This window comes from Carcharodon carcharias, chromosome 15 (genome assembly GCF_017639515.1).
Source record: "Carcharodon carcharias isolate sCarCar2 chromosome 15, sCarCar2.pri, whole genome shotgun sequence".
NCBI lineage: Eukaryota > Metazoa > Chordata > Chondrichthyes > Lamniformes > Lamnidae > Carcharodon > Carcharodon carcharias.
The window spans coordinates 101,586,424-101,601,098 of record NC_054481.1 but is presented as its reverse complement, the minus strand read 5'-3'; the positions used below and the strand labels follow the sequence as shown (position 1 = coordinate 101,601,098).

Here is a 14,675-nt window from a genome sequence, read left to right as displayed (position 1 = left end):
TTGGCCTCCAGGTTCCCAGAGGTAGCATAGGAGAGTTCAGCTGCCTAGAGGTGGCCTTCCAATGTTCAGGGTGATTAACTCCCACTGGTGGCCTGTAGCCACAGTGTGCATACTCACAAAACAAAAAGCAGCAAAGGCAAGTGGAGGTTCCCAGGCTCAGTCTCCCAAAGGTCATCAGAGAAGTGAGGGACAAAAGGCAACTCTCAAAATAAGGGATAATCCCTTAAGATACAGGACAATCGGAAGGGCGACCAGACATCCCGGTTCAGCCGGGACAGTCTGGTTTTTCATTCCACGTCCTGGTGTCCCAACCATTTCTTCAAAATGGTTCAAACATCCCGGCTATCAGCTTTCTCATTTATTTGCAGGAACGGAATAAGTTTGAATTGAATTTAGGTTTCTGCATGCATCCTAAGTGCACCGCATTGCCCTGCAGTCGGCGCAGCTTGTGTGTTGCTTTGTCCCACAGCACAACATTACATTTCTGGATAACAAAGTGTGCTAAGGGGTGAGGGGGGCAGAAAATGGGCGGCAAGGAGCACTTGTCTGAGTTCTTTACATCTGCAGAGTGGGGTTTCCTCAGGACCTGGCAGGAAGTGAAGTGAAATTAGAAAAGAAGTTGTTGCACCGGAGAAACTGTAAAGGGAAACTTATTCGTGTTGTGAGGTAGCATTAGTTTGCACTTTCAAAAATTTGATCACCCTGCCAGTGCTGCAGGCAGGCTTAAAGGGCATCGCAGCAACTCCCCCCACCCCCTCCCCCCCACCGCCCCCCCCCTCCTCCTCCCCCAACCCACCCCATGCATGCAGGCTACCCTGTGAAGGACACACACCAACCCTCCCCAATCACTCTCCGCAGCGGTGGCCTTGTTGCAAAAGCCTTTTTACTTATTTTTAATTTTTTTTTAAAACGGAGAAAGGTTACTCCATTATGGGGTGGGGTATGACATCCTGCTGCCGCTTTCAAGCTGGAAAGCCTCTTATTTTCCCCTCCAGCTTCAAGAGCCACCACTGTCCTGAATTGGACAGCAAACCTGCTCTGACTATTATCTGGCTGTCCTGGGGAAAATCCCAATGAGTGACTGTTTCCCCACATAGTGCAGGCTTCTGACCCCCATTTGAGCCTGAGGGCAGGGTTCATAAGCCCAAAATCCAATTTCATGGAAAGAGAATACAGCTTATCCTATTGAAACCAGGCGAACTTCATCTCCCATATCCCTTTACCCAGTCCTCGTCACTAGCTCACAGCACATGCAACATGGAGTCATCCAGACCCACCTCGCATGGCTAGTCTTGTTCATCTTTCCCTTCAACATCATCATCGTCTGAAAAAGCAGCATCAAAAATAACCAACCCTGTAGTATTGAAAAAGGAGACACTCAACTACTGCTGCAAATGTGAAGCAGAAAACAGGCAATGCTGCAAACACACTGCAGATCAGCCAGCATCTGAAAGGCAAAATAAAAAAAAGGTCACATTTTGGGTGGGACCATTCAGCACAATGTTCACGATCAGACAGGTGAATACTGGCCAAATAAAAGAACAGAAGGAAGCCAAGGGACAGAAATGCTAGCTACTTCTCGCAAACAGACAGCTGGTATATTCAACAATCTGTCTGCCAAAAAAGTGACCAGAATTATTGTGTCCCTTAGAAAACATTTTATGGCATCATATCTACAGGCTGTAATTAAAAGAAAAAAAAACCTGCAATCAAATTAAAAGGAATTTTTTTCTCAACTAATCCATTTGCCACAGAAATTGAGAAACAGAAATATAAATAGTCAAAATTAAAATTACTCTGCCAACTTGTTCACAAATAACTTGTTAATTTGCTGGTTGGGTTCTTCTCTGACCCCTCCCACCCTACCCCTGCTTACTTGTCTGGTTTCCCTGGCAACAGCAGACGGAGACGACACTTGTTTGCTGATTGGATCTCATCCTCTTTAATCCTGATCAATCTCTGGAGAGCTCGGGTCCAATCCTGGGCTACAATGAGATTTAGATTCTAGGAAATGGGACAGATCAGAATAAGCCATCTAGGACTGACAGCATGAGCATTATTATAGAGAAAACATGAAGAAACTTGGGCAAAAGGTAAGCCCGTTTTATAATTTTAAGGAGTCAAAGTTACACAAGTAGAAAAGGGTCATTATACTCAACTAACTGTCCCCCTCAGTCATGAGGAAACCTTGCCTATCCCACTTCACACCAAATCCCTCAATCCCTTGGCAAAGCGCTTGAACCTTCGACCACTTCAATGTCCCTTCCTTGTCATCTATTCCACGGTTTAGTTATCCTTGGAGTGAAGAACATTTCCTTCAAGGTCATGTTCTTAATTACCCCCCATACAGGGCTCATTAGGAACTTTGCTTTGGCGAACAACTGCTTGGGTCCACTTGGTGAATCCGTTCCTCAAGTGTGGAAATTACAGAACCACCTCCGTGAGCCACTCTCCCCTTTTTCGAAAAGTGCTTCCTAGCCGACGAACCAGTACTGGAAGTAAGTGACTGCTACAAAGTTAGGAAATGCGGTAGAAAACGTGTGCACAGCAAACTCCCACCAGCAGCAAAATGATAACAACATATAAAGTGATGCTGGTTGAGGGATAAACATTGGTCAGCACACCAGAGCGAGCTCTGCTGTTCTTCTTTGAACAATGCCATGTGTCATAGGGGCCCAGCCACATGGCCAGAGCAGGGTGGCTTTGATTTGACACCTCAACCACAATACGGCACCTCAGATCACAGAATCACAGTGCAGAAGAGGCCCTTCGGCCCATCGAGTCTGCACTGACATGTAGAAACACCTGATCTAACTACCTAATCCCATTTACCAGCACTTGGCCCATAGTCTTGAATGTTATGATGTGCTCATCCAGGTACTTTTTAAAGTATGTGAGGCAACCTGCCTCCACCACCCTCCCAGGCAGTGCATTCCAGACCCTCACCACCCTCTGGGTAAAAAAGTTTTTCCTCACATCCCCCCTAAACCTCCTGCCCCTCACCTTGAACTTGTGTCCCCTCGTGACTGACCCTTCAACTAAGGGGAACAGCTGCTCCCTATCCACCCTGTCCATGCCCCTCATTATCTTGTACAGCTCGATCAGGTCGCCCCTCAGTCTTCTCTGCTCCAATGAAAACAACCCAAGTCTATCCAACCTCTCTTCATAACTTAAATGTTTCATCCCAGGCAACATCCTGGTGAACCTCCTCTGCACCCCCTCCAGTGCAATCACATCCTTCCTGCACACAGTACGCCAAGGTTCTATACAACTCCAACATGACCTCCCTATTTTTGTAATCTATGCCTCGATTGATAAAGCAAGAGTCCCATATGCCTTTTTCACCACCCCACTGACATGCCCCTCCACCTTCAGAGAGCTATGGACACACACGCCAAGGTCCCTTTGTTCCTCAGAACTTCCTAGTGCCATGCCATTCATTGAATACTTCCTTGTCAAATTACTCCTTCCAAAGTATATCACCTCACACTTTTCAGGGTTAAATTCCATCTGCCACTTATCTACCCATTTGACCATCCCGTCTATATCTTCCTCACTGTTAACCACTCAGCCAATCTTTGTCATCCGCAAACTTACTAATCCTACCCCCCACATAGTGATCTAAGTCGTTCATATAAACGACAAATAATAGGGGTACAGCACCCCCTCGGATGTCAACCTAGATTTTTTGCGCTCAAGCCCTGGAGTGCTGTCTCAAAGTTTTCAGGATTTGATAGCTACCAGGCAGCTAATAAGCCAAGAGACACATCCAAGGCCCCATGGAATGGCTGAACTGCCTGACACAAAGCACATAACAGGCCTCCAAACTGGCTGCTCAGGGTCCTCGCCAGTGGACCTTGGAGGTGGCAGATATAGTGAAGCAGCTGCAGGAGCTCCTGCTCAGGAGTAAGCTGTCCCGAGAGCAAGGCCACCCTTTAACCAAGGCAAGAGCAGCCAACCATCAACTCACATTATCTTCTTCCTTGATGAGGTCAGGGAGACCAAAATTTTGTAGGATGAATACGCTGTGACACCTTCCAACATATCTCGCAGGATCCTTGTCGAATTACTCCTTCCAAAGTGTATCACCTCACACTTTTCAGGGTTAAATTCTATACGCTGTCAGACATGATCCATACAATCAGGGAGTGGAAGCCCTTCCAGCTGAGATGGACTTTCAAGTGGAAAAATCAAAGGAAATGGTTTCTGCCCCATTTTTCCACCTACAAAGACGTCTCAATCTGACACAGAAAAGAGCCAAAAGTGGTTTGTAAATTCAGGGTCTGGTTTTTGTTGCAAGGTCAAGAGTTCAAGAGGTATACCTGATAAATGCCATGAAGAGTACTTATGAGCTGTGATATCTGGTTCACAACAATCAGATCCTGTTGTAACTCCTGAAGCTCCTGGTAAAGGCGTGGAGGACCCATATAAATCTTACCTAAGGGAGAAAAATAAAATATACGTAAAAGGCAAGTGTCCAACACAAGGCATTTATAGACAACACAAGATATTTAATTTATAGGCAATATACAGGAACTCCAACGCACCAACAGACAATTAATGCCAGACCTGTGCACATTTTGCCCCCTCATTTGCAGTTTCCCTTTCCTGAAGGCAATGATCCATGTGGTTTCAAAGGTATCTACTGGCCTTATGTCACCTTATCTGCTTTCTATTCTCCTCGCATACGCCAAAGAAACTGTTGGCGAGGAGGAGTGGTGGGCAGAGCTCCACAGCGGAGTCCATTCCTGTCACCATGCACAAGCTGAGCTTTCCCCGAGCAGGGAGTGGCACAGAGCCAGCAGAGTAACTGCAAATTGGGCATTGTGTCCATGATAAAGAAAGACTAATGTCCTTAAATGATAGCATGTAGGAATCCATTTCACCCTAGATGCAGCTATTCCTGGATCACAGGATAATATAGCATAAAAAGGAAGCCACTCAACCCACTATGCCAGTTCCTGGAAGGAGATATCCAATTAATCCTAGGGGCTCTTTCCCCAGTGCCCTGCAAATATTTCCACTTCAAGTAGTTAACTAATTCCCCTTTGAAAATTCTTGCTGAATCTCCTTCCACTGCCCTTGAACTTCCAGTTGGTAAATACACAACAAACCCAGACTTACTTGATAGAGAGGTAGAGGAGGTCTTTTTACTCCCTGGATGCTGAAAGATTATCGTATCCTTGTCATAACCTTTCCCTTCTAGGCCAACCTCCACAACCTGAACCTGCAGTAGTGGGGTGCTCCATTTCACAGTGTACTTTGGGCCTACCGGAACCAGGCTGCCAATGTCTGGCTGACCCCTAGAATAGAGATTACAGAACAGGAATGAAATGCTACAGCACAACCACTTACTGTTCACTAACAAAGTGGGGGGGTGGGGGGAAAGAGATAAAAAAAGAGCTTGGTCCATTCCAGCTTCACTGTACAGAAAAGCGAAAAAAAGAGGAATGCACCACACATCAGCTCCTTAATTAACAGAAACAATAAGACACCACAACTCATCCATGACACTTAGAAAAAGGTTTCTTTTTTAAATTGGGGAGTGTGGGGGGGGGGGGGGCAACTTTTATTGACTCCTTGGTTTCCAACCCAACTAAAAACACTCATCAGTGCTGGGCAACAGTTCCACCAGTATCGGCTATCCTTGGGTAACTAACTTAGATGCCATTCTTAAATGTACACGCCTGGATAGTGTTGGCAAGCTATTGACCAATGGAGAATATCTCAGCCAAGACCAATTCACTGCCCAACATCTCTGTTTTCCAGCAGGGTTCACAAGACTGTGCTCAGGTGTGGGGATATTAGCTGGTTATTTTCCTGTGTTTCTCCCCAGGAGCAATGAGATCGACCTTAAGGACCTTAGCACCTCCACAAATGAGATTGGCCACCTCAGCACAGACAATAAGATTGCATCAATGACGTCCCTGTCTTGTGCGGTGATGCATTGATGCACTGGACCACGGTGGAAAAAAGCCATGTCTAATACACTTTGACAAAATTAGTTCAAAGGTGTAGAAGCAAGGTTTTACTGCAATTTTTGTTGACAGGGCATTATAGGGGAAGAAACATGAAGGAAGTCTAATAACACCAATAATAAGTTCACTGCGCAACTTCAGACGGAGATTCTATTCCCTTGTGGCGCAGTAGCACACCTCTTCTCTTCAATGTGAACTCGTGATGGAAATTTACTATAACAACATGCTTTAGATTAGGTGCCACACAGTAATATGTGTATTTAAAGCTCCCACTACATAAATCTCAAATTGAGTAGAGTATTTCTGCTGCATCAGTGTGGCACTGCCACCCCAAATTACTAATCAGAAGCAGCTGCATGCCATGCGTCAATAGTCAGCACCTAGCACTGATAAGAGACTCATTTCACTTCTACAGCCAACAGATGGAGGGGGACTAGCACTAAATCTGGGCTGGATTTTAAACTAGGTCGCAGAAGTGAACCCATCCCAAAACACCCTTTACCCACGCCCATCAGATTATATGCCTCATTTACCTCGGGACCTCCATTCATTATTTGCCTGGCTATAGGCAATGTTATTCGTTCTTTTTCCCCAGCGAGAGAAAGCAAGGAAATGATCTTAAAGTGACATGGTTATCTCAGTTTCTTTAACAGCAAGAGAAGGGGTCTAGATGGAAGTGCCAGTTCTATACTTTTACCTCTCTGTATGGCAGTAACTGAGTCTGTAATCTGAGATTTCCCACACTGAGTTTCTATCATGGCATTGTAGGCACCTGCCAAATAAGGACTAGGAAAGGAACAGCACTGCAGGACAATCATGTACCAATAGCACTTATTTGCTACCTTTTGAGAGACAGCAAGAGAAAGGGAGAGGGAACAATAATGAATTTCAGTTTGGTCACCATCACAACAAGCAGACCATAAGTAGTGGCACAGAGGGGAAGGGAGCAGCAAGTCTGACAAGGGCTACATGTAAAGGAGAGTGGGAGGGAATACAAAGGGCCCACAAGCCATATCTGGAGTGCCAGTGTTAAATACTTACTTTACATTGATGTTGGCACAGATGAGCAGGTCATTCAGCAGGAACACACGGCGTTCCTTGGATTTAAGTATCTGCCCCCTTTCTCCATAAACAGTCTCAGTTAGCGTCTCACACAAGACAAGCTGCCGCTGGCCAGAACTTAGCAACTGTAACAAGATCAAAAGACACATTGAAAAGTGTGTGCACATTAGGTTTGCTTTCTGTGACAGGTGGTTATAAATTGATAAGCTGGTTGAGTGGGGGGGGGGGGGTTTACAATAAAAAAAAATGTTATCAGGAAGTGCATCCATTTGAAAACCGTGCCTGTGCAGTGGATAAGGGCAATTTACGATTTATATATAAAGCTCTTTCCTGTTTTGCTCCCTGTCACTGATCATAAAGTTGAGCCTTACAGATTGCTAAGATACCAGATTTAATGCCCAATCTGTTTGGAGTTAGCTATGTTAGAGAGCGAGCAATAAAATTTATTGGATTCTCATGCCTGACAGCTAATGACCTGGATGATAAAGTGCATGTGGGCAGATCTTGGGCGAAAACAAAATTGGCCTCAACTATGATGTCTCCCATGTTGGAGAGCTGCCAAGGTTCACTGTCTAGACCGGAATGTGATGAATAGCTACTTGGGCAATGCACTGGAGTGTTGCTCATTTTGGTGGAACTGAACCCAAATATGTAGTTGCATGGTGTATGAAGGCTGACAGTTTCCCATTGATTAAGTAACCTAATGTCAATACTGCAACTTAGTTGATTAAAATTATTACACTATTGTTTCACAATTGGCAGCCACTAACACCTGGTATACAGTTCAGCATTTTTAGAACCCAACATAAATATAAAAAAGTCAGCACCTTTAGGTGAAGCAGGGTGCAGGATGGGGTTAGGGGCAAATACTTAGTGTTCAGAATGCAAGCAGTGTATGATTTTGTCTCACTCTATGCAAGCGATGCAACATTCACTGCGCAATAATACTCTCAAACTCAGGTTGCATTGAATTTATCCGAAACTTTCTTTCCCCTTAGTTTTTAATAAAGTCTGTGCCATTTACATGTGTGTCATCAAATTTGTTCATCTTCCATCGCTCTGCCTTAAGCCACATGCAAACAAGCCCAATGCAGTCAAATCTGTCAGTGTCTGAAGAATGTATCCCACTGTTGTATGGTGTCTGACGGATGTCAATTGCTTGCTTATTAAATAATTCAATGTCAATACTGCAAATTAGATGATTAAAATTATTATACTATAATTTCATGATGTGGCTACTGGGCAGCCAAAAACACCCGTTAGGGTTCAGCATTCTTGGAGCCCAGTCTAAATTTAAAAGAGCAATTGCATAATCTTAAGAGCACCACTGTGCTGTATTCAGCAGTTTCTGTACAGATTGTCAATTGCCCAGTTCAAGTTGCAGCACATTTCCACTTAAAATGGTTGTAGTCCCACAGGGGCTGCACCGGAGCTCGTCTCATGTTGCAGTTGGTAACAGTTGCTGATGTGCAATTGAGTTACATTGAGGTGGAATATCCTACACTTGATCCCTATCTGTGCTGAGCTGGCTCAGCTCTGACAGCTTGGCAGTGGGAGGGCTACAAATTTAATTGCTGCTTAAATTTCTCCCCCCCACCCCACCCCCCAACCTTCAGTCCAAGAGAGTTCCCACTCCTGCTCACTATTCAAAGGGAGCCCTGCCAAAGAGCACACTCCAAGTCAAACTGTCTCCCGACACATTGTGGAGTGCCCTTCTGGTTCTCCAGCAAAATGACAGTTAATTACATATAAACTTATACACCGAGTGCTGGCAGTATCACAGGTCTTCCAATTTCATCCAAACTCCACACAGAGGTTGCTGAGTAATGTACAGGAGTGGGAACCAGCAAAGCCTCAAATTTTCTCTCTCAGAAATGCTTGGGCCATTTGTTTGCATCTGCAGGCCCTTTAAATTTTTTTTTGGGCAGGGGAACATTTGGGTTGCCTTGCAGCTTAGAAGTTAAGGCACAGTCGATGGCAAATGCTAACCTGCTCAAATCCCAAAGGGCAGTTTGAAACAACCACCACAACTATTTGCGATTTCTATATTTATTTCGAGGTGCATTCCTTGAATTCAGTAGTAATAAGACCACTGAGTTTCAATGGTTTTTACAAAACTAAATTAAACATTTATTAATAGAATAAATGATTTTAAGCACATACATAGATCTACAAATTACTACTATGATAACTCCTAGTTCCTCTGGTTAATCTAACTCTCAATTAAACTTCTGTTAAGTCAATAGTAAAACACTCAGATTTAAACAGACCCAGGCAAAGCACACGCCCTGGACAGTCGAATTCAAAGTAAGATTTTCCTTGGCTTCAGTACCTTGTAGACAGCAACTTAAGTCATAGATGCTGGAGGCTTTTCACACTTGTTAGATCTTAGAACTCCTGTCCTTGTACACAGCCTTCTCTCCTTTATATGTATATTTTCCCCTTTGAATGCAGATTCTCATTTTTTCACTATTGTCTTTGGACTTTACCTCTCTTGATAATAAAAATCTCATAGTACCAATTTCACCAGTAATCTCGGGAAAAATAAAACACACATTTCTTAACTTCTCCTGTCCCACACACAGAGACACAGAACCCTACTATTACTCTACCTTACAATAACTTCCAATAATATTACAAAAATTATTATATCTCCCTGAGAGAAGCGACATTGATGGGAATCCTGGATGTTTACTCCCCTCCCTTTTGGGGGTGGTGGGGGGGGAGGTGGTGGTGGTGGTGGTGGTGGGGGGGGGGGGAAGAGCCTCAAAATCAATTGTAGCAATCCTACAGCCCCGCAGGTAGCTTAACACAGACTAGGCATCAAACTTCAGGTCTTTCTGATCTGTCTGACAATGCCACACTGAACGGGCAGTGCAATTACCCATCACAGAAGAGCTGATTAGTTTTTTTTTATGGATTCTAGACACAAAGGCAAAGTCTTTTTGCTATAGCCCCATTTATTCAGCCAGTGAACGACTCAATCAAAAGGCAAAATGTTCTACTTGAACTAAATTGCTTGCCTCGTATAACAAGTAAAATTTGGCGGTGAATGAAGTGTCTTTAATTTGCTGACTATTAACAACCCAGATAATCAGATGATATTCTGTGCTCAGATTATGAATTGTATGAAGGGGACAAAAGTTCTCCGTCGAGGTAAAAGCTGCTTCTTCCGATGTTGCAGCAAGGGAGGGGGAAGTGGAGGAAAACAGAGCAAAAAGATAAGGAATCATTCCAGGTGTGTGTATATACACATCAGGAATATTCTGTGATAAGAAAAGCAACTACCCAAAACATATTTTCTACATTTATAAAACTTATGCTGGTTTCTGGCATAGCTCTACAATTCTATAATGGACAATGTATACATAAACCCAGAGCCAGATGGACCTGTTTGGTGCTATATTGATAGCAAGGCACTAATCACTCAAGGTATTGGGTAAACATATTGTGGGTACACTTATTTAGACTAGGCACATGGGAACATTTACACATAGGTAGAAAGCTAGCAGCAGAGCTGTGTGCACATGTGCACTCTGCTCCAAAACGAAAGTGAAACTAAGACTGGATCACATGACACACTCCCCTTCTAGTGATGTCATGCTGCTATCCCTTAAAGGCATATTACAACAGGACCTGCTGCTGACCTTCCCAGGTGCTGTCCCAGCTAAAACTGCAGGCTTCCCATAGACAGAATTTAAAGACTTTACCAATGTAAAAGGAAAGATAATAAAAGGGCAACGGATCATTTTCTTTGTTTTTTTGCATTCTTTCATGAGATGTGGCGTTGCTGGCAAAGCCAGCATTTGTTACCCATCCCTAATCGCCCTTGAACTGAATGACTTGCCAAGCTATTTCAGAGGGCAATTAAGAGTCAATCACATTGCTTTGGTCTGGAGTCACACATAGGCCAGACCACGTGAGGATGGCAGATTTCCTTCCCTAAATGTTATTAGTGAACCAGGTAGGTTTTTACGACAATCAATGACCATCAGTACTGAGACTTTATATTCTAAATTTATTAATTGAATTTAAATTCCACCAGCTGCCATTGTCGATTTGAACATATGTCCCCAGAGCATTAGTCTAGACCACTGGATTGCTAGTCCAGTGATACTACCACTACATCACCATCCCCACTGAGTTAAAATAGAGATGATTAAAAGAGATGTGGAGTTCTTGACTCCAAAATACTCCTTTCTTCTGCTCTTTCTCTTGCATGATGCCACTTTAAGAAAGAAAAGGGCTTGCAGTTATGTAGAACATCACTGCAGGAGTTCCTCAGGGTAGTGTCCTCGGCCCAACCATCTTCAGCTGCTTCCTCAATGACCTTCCTTCCTTCATAAGGTCAGAGGTGGGGATGTTCGCTGATGATTGCACAACGTTCAGCACCATTCTGAGTCTCCTCAGACACTGAAGTAATCCATGTCCAAATGCAGCAAGATCTGGACTATATCCAGGCTTGAGCTGACAAGTGGCAAGAAACATTCATACCATACAAGTGCCAGGCAGTGACCATCTCCAACAAGAGAGAATCTAACCATCACCCCTTGACATTCAATGGCATTACCATCACTGAATCCCCCACTATCAACATCCTGAAACTGAACTGAATGAGCCATATAAATACTGTGGCTACAAGAGCAGGTCAGAGGCTAGGAATCCTGTGCTGGGTAACTCACTCCCCTACTCCCCAAAGCCTGTCCACCAACTACAAGGCACAAGTCAGGAGTGTGTAGCAGAATACTCTCCGTTTGCCTGGATGAGTGCAGCTCCCACAACATTCAAAAAGCTTGACATCATCCAGGACTAATCAGCCCACTTGATTGGCATCCCATCCACAAACATTCACTCCCTCCACCACCAACACACAGTGGCAGCAGTGAGTACCATCTACAAGATGCCTGCAGGAACTCACCAAGGATCCTTAGACATCACCTTCCAAATCCATGACCACTACCATCTAGAAAAGACAAAGGCAGCAGACACATGGGAACACCACCACCTGGAAACCACTGAGCACCTTGATTTGGAACTATATCGCCATTATTTCACTGTCACTGGGTCAAAATCCTGGAACTCCCTCCAGAACAGCACTGTGGGTGTACCTACATCGCATGGACTGCAGCAGTTCAAGAAGGCAGCTCACCACCACCTTCTCAAGGACAATTAGGGATGGGCAATAGATGCTGGCCCAGCCAGCGACACCCACATCCAAATGAACAAATTTTTAAAAAAAGTGCTTTATGACCAACAATATCCAAAATATTTTGCAGCCAATGATGTACAATTGAAGTGTAGTCACAGTTATAATGCCAGAAATGCAACAGTCAATTTGCACACAGCAAGCTCCCTCAAGGTAGCAAGGTGACAATTCCAGATAATCAGTTTTAATGATGTTGGTTGATGAATAAACACTGTTCAGGGCACCCTGATCTTCGAATAGCGCTGTGGGATTTATTTATTTTAAATATATACACACCCACCTGAGAGCTGACAAGGTTTCAGTTTAACATCTCACCCCCCAAAAAAATGACACTTCAAAAGTACAGGACTTTCTCATTGCTGCACTGGAGTGTTAGCCTGAAATTGTGTTCAAGTCCCTGGAGTGGCATTCGAGCACACTTCTTATCCAATAGTACAAGTGCTGCTACTGAGCCACTGCTGACACTTTTGCAAAATGCAACAATAACAGGTCACACCTCGGAGATTGTGCAGTATTACTGTAATCATGCTGCTCCAATTCTTCCTGTCATTATCTGCTAAGGTACAGGCCTGCAGTTATGTCCAGATATTGTTCTGCCATTAATATGGATTAGATTTAGAGATGCAATTGGCCGATGAATACTTGGGGTTACGTCAAACCTACTAGATTCAATTGCCGTCACTAACATCTCTTTCTGCACCTCCTGACCTTGTTGAGGTTGCGATCTCCGACGCTCTTTGCCAACTGCTGAATTTCAGCAATCTGATCCACCACTCGCTTCTGCTCGTTGAGTTTCTCTGCCAACGTTTCCAGCTCTGTCAGAGCGAGCTGCAATGAGAGCCGGTCTGGATGCCCTTTTGGCGTATTCTTCAGCATATCCTGAATGAAGCAGAAGGCACAAGCCGGAATAGTGGGAGGAAAGAGGAGAACAACACAACAGCTTGGTCAATATCCAGAAGTTAAAGGCAGATTAATGATTCAGTCAGGATGCTTCAATGGAATAATTGACAGAGAAACAGAGTAAAAGTCGATATAAGGGGCAGACTGAACTTGAACCAACTCAGATATTTATTTTCTCATATCCCAATATTAGCTCCTAGCCAAGTAGAGCTTATACATAGGAAATAAGCTCATCTCCAAAATGTAAAGGAAAGCATTTTTATAGTCATAAAATTAAAACTCCTTGGAATGGATATTAAATTAATTAAATTTTATTTCCCCTGCAAAAGGTATCCAGTTTCTTCCGGGCATACATAAACCCAGCACAGGGTCAGCAGCCTATTCGAGTTTGGTGGGTGTTACAAAGGAGGCGGAGGTCAGAGCTTATTCTGCCTTCACTAGAGGGTCGCCCATCATCGTGTTGGAATAGTTGCCGAACCGAAAAACTCTCTTTTCAGCGTTCCCTTCTTCCATGTTTCACATACTCTTGAATAATTGCACAACATCAAGAGCAGGAAGTCCAATTTCTCCTGCCAGCCCATGTATTCCCCCCAAAATCACACCCCAAAACTGCTGTCTTTAATCGGAGATCTACTAGCTCAGTACAGACCAGGGCTCCAGCCTAGCAGTTCATAGCTCAACTGTACAGGAAATGTACTTACACACTCAACAGGGCAGAGTGTGATGCTATTTTAATTTAATTGATGAGAATGAACAAGTTATTAGTCACAATTAAGTTTATTTTTCCCCTCACCTGAAGTAACAGAATAAACTGTGGGAATCGTTGGATTGGCTTCACCATCAACCCGTAAAGTGTTATCCGGTCGGAATTGGAGGCTTGCTTCTGCTGTAGAAGATCAGACAAATTTAGTAATTTGCCTGCCCACTTCCAATGGCTGTATTATCTGCAAAGCATTCTGAACATGTAGCAAAGCCTCACTGTGGCAACTCCTGCCTGGTATGTTGGCACTGGAGCAAAACCACCTTGTGTGACATCCACATCATGCTACATGCTAACTGTTAGTCACCACAACCTCAAATGCTGCCTTGCCCACAAGCCAATCTCCTGAGTACAGAAATGGAAGAAACTGACTCCCATTTTCTACTGCAGCTGGGTGTCGAGTAGGAGAGGGGAATAAAATGCAAGACCAATAGTTTGATTGAACAATGTTATTTTATTATAGCCCCTTTCATTTTTCTGTATGAAGAGGAAATTGCAGGACCAGAAGACTGTGCAGCCCACCTGGCTGAAGTGCCGTGGGATCTTCTACATCTGCCTAAGGCAGCAGAGGGAGCCTCAGTTTGACACCTCATCCAACAGAGTCACGATACAATTAAGTGCTTCCAATAAAAGGAACAGAACATAATGGTAGAAACTAGTTTACATATCCCATTCTTTGAAAGATTAATACAGGACATGAAATGTTTAACATGTCGTTAATTCATTTTAATGAGCAATAGAACACTGGCACTTTACAAACTGTTTGGTT

At 43.9% G+C, this 14,675-nt stretch overlaps 1 protein-coding gene across 6 annotated transcripts in view; it reads right to left on the bottom strand.

The window, feature by feature from the left end:
* LOC121288259 (rho guanine nucleotide exchange factor 10-like protein) overlaps window positions 1-14,675 on the bottom strand; it is a 176,658-nt gene that overhangs the window by 42,461 nt on the left and 119,522 nt on the right. For all 6 annotated transcript variants that reach the window (XM_041206761.1, XM_041206760.1, XM_041206763.1 and 3 more), the window contains 6 exons: window positions 13,940-14,032; window positions 12,955-13,125; window positions 7,020-7,165; window positions 5,125-5,303; window positions 4,323-4,438; window positions 1,877-2,004 (listed from right to left, as the gene is read on the bottom strand). In XM_041206761.1, the coding sequence (XP_041062695.1) occupies window positions 1,877-2,004; window positions 4,323-4,438; window positions 5,125-5,303; window positions 7,020-7,165; window positions 12,955-13,125; window positions 13,940-14,032 (833 nt within the window). The remainder of the gene's footprint in view (window positions 1-1,876; window positions 2,005-4,322; window positions 4,439-5,124; window positions 5,304-7,019; window positions 7,166-12,954; window positions 13,126-13,939; window positions 14,033-14,675) is intronic.